At 37.8% G+C, this 5,663-nt stretch overlaps 1 protein-coding gene across 1 annotated transcript; it reads left to right on the top strand.

The window, feature by feature from the left end:
- Positions 1-759: 759 nt before the first annotated feature.
- LOC142180675 (uncharacterized) lies at positions 760-5,421 on the top strand. Its single transcript, XM_075252721.1, has 5 exons — positions 760-2,184; positions 2,346-3,366; positions 3,612-3,875; positions 3,993-4,773; positions 4,881-5,421. The coding sequence occupies exons 1-5, from the start codon at positions 760-762 to the stop codon at positions 5,419-5,421; spliced, it is 4,032 nt and encodes a 1,343-aa protein (XP_075108822.1).
- The last annotated feature ends 242 nt before the right edge of the window (positions 5,422-5,663 follow it).

Genomic DNA, 5,663 nt, shown 5'->3' with positions numbered 1-5,663 from the left:
ACTGATGCAATAACAAGGCAGGAAGAGGAGATAACCAGTGACAATGACCAAGTGGACGATATTGATTTTGATCTTTTTAAAAGCATTGAAAAAATAAAGTGGAATGAAAATAAATTATGGTCAAACCAACCTGAGGAAGATGCAACAGAGGGAGAAATTCCAGATGGAATGGCAAGCGACAAGGAAACAGAAGGGGAAACAAATAACTAAGAGGATCAAAGTGTAAACGCAAAAAATAAAGAGTCACAAAATGCCGAAATCCAGTTTTCTCCAAATGCATAATTAATCCATGATAAAGCAGGATTGTGTAATGATGAGGACCCTGGTGGAATAATAGCAGGTATCAACAAGTCTTAGCAGAATAAATCAAAACAAAAGAGTGCAGAAGATAGTACTGCTAAAACAAAAAACACTGCTAAGGATCCAGGTAAGCAAGAAACAACTGTGAAGGTTGCTGTGCAGAATGTAGAAAATAATACTGTTACATTGAACTCTGGCCAGCTACAACATGTAAATAGCTCTGCAAATAAAAAGCTGAAAAATGTGAAGAGAAGTACAGATATAATTTGTTCTAAAAATACAAAGAAAATTGACTTACCAATTGATCAGACAAATAGGGATTTGGATGAGGAGTCAACAACACAAAACTTCCTCAATGTGGCTAAGCAAAGTAAAGAAAAAACAAGCAAAAGAAACCTTCACAGTCCCAGCAGGAGGTATACAAACTAGAAGAATACTTTCTAAATCCAAAGATCAATGATGAAGGCAATTATATGGAATGTGAGGTCTGTTAATACAATGCAGACATTTGAAAGATTGATCACAATGCATAGACAACATCACTTTGAATTTATAGGGATTCTTGAACCTATGCAACCGTCTAACAAGATGGAAAACTACAGAAGATGGATAGGCTTAGCCCAAGAAGTAGTGAATGTCTCAAACAAAATTTGGGCTTTCATTGATAAAGTTTTTAATGTGGATATTTTGTATAACACGACACAACAGATTACACTGAGATTATTCCAAACAGAAACACATGTCGAGCTCACTCTCACATTGGTATATGCAAAATGTAATGTTATTGAAAGAATAGAATTGTGGGATTCACTCTATGCAATGGCTTCTGACTTGACAGTACCATGGCTTATGGGAGGTGATTTTAATGTAATTTGGGATGAGGAGGAGAAATTTGGTGGATTACCTATATCATTAAATGAGGTTGATGATTTTAGTCACTGCATCAATACATGCAATTTGACTGATTTGGGCTTCAAAGGGAGCATTTACACATGGTGGAATGGTAGATCAGAGGAAGACTGTATTTTCAAGTGGCTGGATAGATGTCTTGGTAACATAGAATTTCAACAGACTTTCCCGGGGGTTGAGGTGTCACATTTGTCTAAAATCGAATCTGACCATTGTCCTATGCTATTAAAATGTGATACTGAGTCTCTCACTATCATGAAATCATTCAAATTTCTTAACTTCTGGGTACAACATGCATCATTCAAAGATTTGGTAAAGGAAAATTGGAAGGCTGACTTTGCTGCTAATCATTTTGTGACATTTAATCATAAATTAAAGAAGCTTAAGAAAGCCTTGTCTACTTGGAGTAAAGCTACCTATGGAGGTATTTTTCAGAAAATTGCTAGCCTAGAAGAAGTGGTCCTAGTTCATGAAAGAAAATTTGAGCTTTCTCCTACTCAAATGAACAGACAAAGGTTGCATAAGGTTCAAGCTGAAATGATAAAATACTTGGCATTGGAAGAACAATTTTGGAGACAAAAGGCCGGAATGGCTTGGTTTAAGGATGGTGATCGAAACACAAGATTTTTTCATGCGCAAGTTAATGGAAGAAGGAAAAGATTAAAACTCACTAGAATTCAAGACAGTCTTGGAAATTGGGTGGAAGAGGATGATCAGATTGCAGCAGAAGCAGTAAAATTCTACCATGAGCAATTCAGGGAAGATACAATTCCAACAAATTTTCACATAATTGATCATATCCCATCCATGGTAACTATGGAACAAAATGAGAAGTTAAACAACAATCCCACTCGAGAGGAAATCAAGCATGTAGTTTTTGGGTTGAATGGAGATTCAACAGGAGGGATAGATGGTTTTACTGGACTTTTCTACCAATCTTGCTGGGAGATTATAGGTGAAGACATTGTGCAGATGGTATTATCCTTCTTCTATGGACAGAAACTTCCCAAAAGTGTGACCCACACAAATTTAGTCATGTTACCAAAAAAGAAAGAAGTCAGTACCTTTTCAGACTTACGCCCGATAAGTCTTAGCAAATTTGTCAAAAAAATCTTTTCAAGAGTAGTTCATGACAGAATGGTGGGTATATTACCAGGCTTAATATCGAGCAAGCAGGGTTTGTGAAGGATAGAAGCATAGTGGAAAATGTTTTGTTAACTCAGGACATAGTCACAGATATGAGGCTCAGAACTAAAGCTGGTCCTAATGTTGTGATCAAACTCGATATGATGAAAGCATATGATAGGTTGTCATGGTTATTTATTACTAAAGTGCTGAGGAAAACGGGGTTCTCTGAAAGGTTTATTGGATTGGTATTTGATTTTGTTGGAAATAATTGGTATTCAGTTCTAATAAATGGACAGCCACATAGTTTTTTCAAATCATCGAGGGGAGTAAAGCAAGGGGATCCATTGTCTCCAACACTTTTTATTCTGGCTGCTGAAGCTTTGTCAAGGGGATTGAATTCTCTGCATTCAAACCTGTACTTTGGTTGCTTTGGAATGCCTAAATGGAGCCCAAAAATCAATCATCTTGCATACGCAGATGACACCATAATCTTCAGTTCTTCTGATGCAACTTCTCTTCGACTCATCATGGAGATCCTACAAGTATATGAAAATGCATCAGGCCAATGGGTTAATAAAGGTAAATCTGTTGTATATATTCATCACTTGGTAGATCAAGAAGTAGTAAGGAAAGTGGAGAGGACTACTGGAATTGGTAGGCAAGACTTCCCCTTCACCTATCTGGGATGCCCAATTTTCTATGCTAGGAGGAAGATGGAACACTATCAAGGATTGCTGACCAAAGTCCTTGACAAATTGCAAAGCTGGAAAGGTAAACTTTTATCCATTGGGGGTAGAGCAGTCTTAATAACTAGTGTCTTACAGAGCATGCCCATTCACTTGTTATCCGCTGTCAATCCTCCTAACTATGTTATTAACAAGCTCCATAAGATGTTTGCACAATTCTTTTGGAGTAGTTCTGTGGGTGGTACTAGTAGGCACTGGGCTTCTTGGACCAATCTGTGTATGCCATATGAAGAAGGAGGCATTGGATTTAGATCTCTACATGATGGAGCTAAGGCACTTTTCTGTAAGCTTTGGTGGTTTTTCATGACTAAACCAAGCCTTTGGAGTTCCTTTATGAGCTAGAAATATTATAAAAAAATGAATTCTGCGGTAGTGCCCTGGAAGGGAGGTTCTCATGTCTGGAGAAAAATGATTGAATGCAGAGAATTAATTGAACATCAAATTTTTTGGCAACCTAGAATGGGCTCATCATTATTCTGGTATGCAATTGGATAGGGCTGGGTGCTTTATACTTTCTTGTTCCTGTAGATTTTGCGATTGATGATAACATACACAATGTTAGTGATGTGGGTGAGGATGGTCGGTGGAATGTGGAAAGGCTATTGGAGGTCTTACCAGAGGAGTTTGTAACATATATAATTGAGAGAGTTAAGCCTCCAGTTATATCAAATGATTTAGATGTTCCTTTTTGGATGCTACGAACAAAGGGTAATTTCACTGTAAAGTCAGCATGGGATTATTTAAGGAGGAGGGAGGATCCTAGAAGAGCATATTGTTTGATTTGGGTTAAAGGTATGCCTTTTAAAATTGCTTTCTTTATGTGGAAAATATGAAGAGCAAAGCTTCCTCTTGATGACTTCATGCGCAAATTAGGCTATTCAATGGCATCTAAGTGTTGGTGTTGTGCAGAACCAAATGAAGAAACACTAACACACCTATTCTATACAGCAAATGCAGCAAGGACAGTGTGGAATTTTTTCCTAAATAAGGCAGGAATAGCAACGGAGGGACTGAGTTTGCATCAGGCAATAACAAAGTGCTGGACAACACCTGTAATGCCAAGAATTAAACCAATACTACAAGCCCTACCTTCGTGTATCTGTTGGGAACTATGGAAAAGGAGAAATAGCTTAAAACATGGTAAAGTCGTATCTATTAGTCGGGTTATTTATCAGGTGTCCAACACATTACAATCACTAATAAAACTGAGAAAACCAGGACTGCATGTTCCTCATAAATGGCAGGACATGTTATTGGTGCTCGAGAATTATACTCCTAAGCTGAAATTTGAGAAAGTGCTTTGGGAGTTTCCATTGGAATGTTGGATTAAAGATAATACTGATGGTGCATCTATAGGCAATCCAGGAAGAAGCTCGATTAGGGTGTGTGTGAGAGATGAATATGGTGATGTTCAGTATGCTGCAGGTAGGGAAATTAATGAGGGCTCAAACAATGAAGCTGAAGCTGAAGTAATGGTGGAGGCATTGAGAGTATGCAGGTCATTGAATTACTCTAACATATGGCTACAAACTGACTCGTTGTTACTGAAAAATATAATAGATGGCATATGGAAACCTCCATGGAACATTGTGGAACAAGTGGAGGAAATAAGGAGATTGAAGGAGAGATGCAACCTAAGAATATCACATATTTTCAGAGAAGAGAACAAGCTGGCAGATCACCTAGCAAAGTATGCATTGGATTTTGGTCCTATTGAAGCGTATCATTTTAGAGATCTGGACAATCAAAGCAGGAAGATAGTAAATGAACATAAATCACAATGCCTGTATATCATAGTGAAGGTTTCAAGGAGCTAAAGGATGCAACAAAGGGGATCAGTGTTATTACCAAAATCAAATCACAGAATATACTATTATTGACAGACAGAGAAGGACTTCTGGTGTTTCTTGAAGAGAATCTCTCTTTTTCTGCTAGCAGTACTTTCGAAAAGGCTGGGATTAGTTCTCAAACTGGAAAGATGTATATGATAATGTCTTACCTTACTGAAGAACTACAGATGGTAGTATCAATGTTATGCATTCAATCAACTGGAAGGACACTAAAAGGTAACACTGGCATATCAATGAGAAAAATCAAGTTACAGGCAGCGAAAGATTTTGGAGAATTAACTCAACTTAACGTGCAACAAAACACAAGAAGTTATGAAGTGGTAATACTGATCGATGTTCAACTGCACATAGATGTCGACATAGATTTTGATACTCTGTATGCACTTTTGTCAAGTTCAAGAATAAAGCTTGGGAACATAATTCTTAAAAGATGGGTTGGTCATCACACCAACTTGAAATATGGGACAGTGTGCTTCTTAAGTATGTAAGGCTGGTTCACAGGGGGAGAACACACGAATCAATGGATGAAAGAAACAGCTTTTTCGGCTCTAAAAATGGGCTGAATAATTTCTGCTTTCATTAGGCCCGAGGACCAAGCATGTTTCAATTGGAGATGGCGAGATTTAGAAACGAAAACTGGGAATCTCTGTTGAATGGCTCAGTCTCATATGCAGCTTCACACAGCCATCACGTGATATCCAAGACAACTGGACAAAAGATAGTCAAATGT

This window comes from Nicotiana tabacum, chromosome 5 (assembly GCF_000715075.1).
Source record: "Nicotiana tabacum cultivar K326 chromosome 5, ASM71507v2, whole genome shotgun sequence".
NCBI lineage: Eukaryota > Viridiplantae > Streptophyta > Magnoliopsida > Solanales > Solanaceae > Nicotiana > Nicotiana tabacum.
The sequence above is the reverse complement of the archived record's forward strand: the minus strand, read 5'-3'. Positions and strand labels throughout refer to the sequence as shown.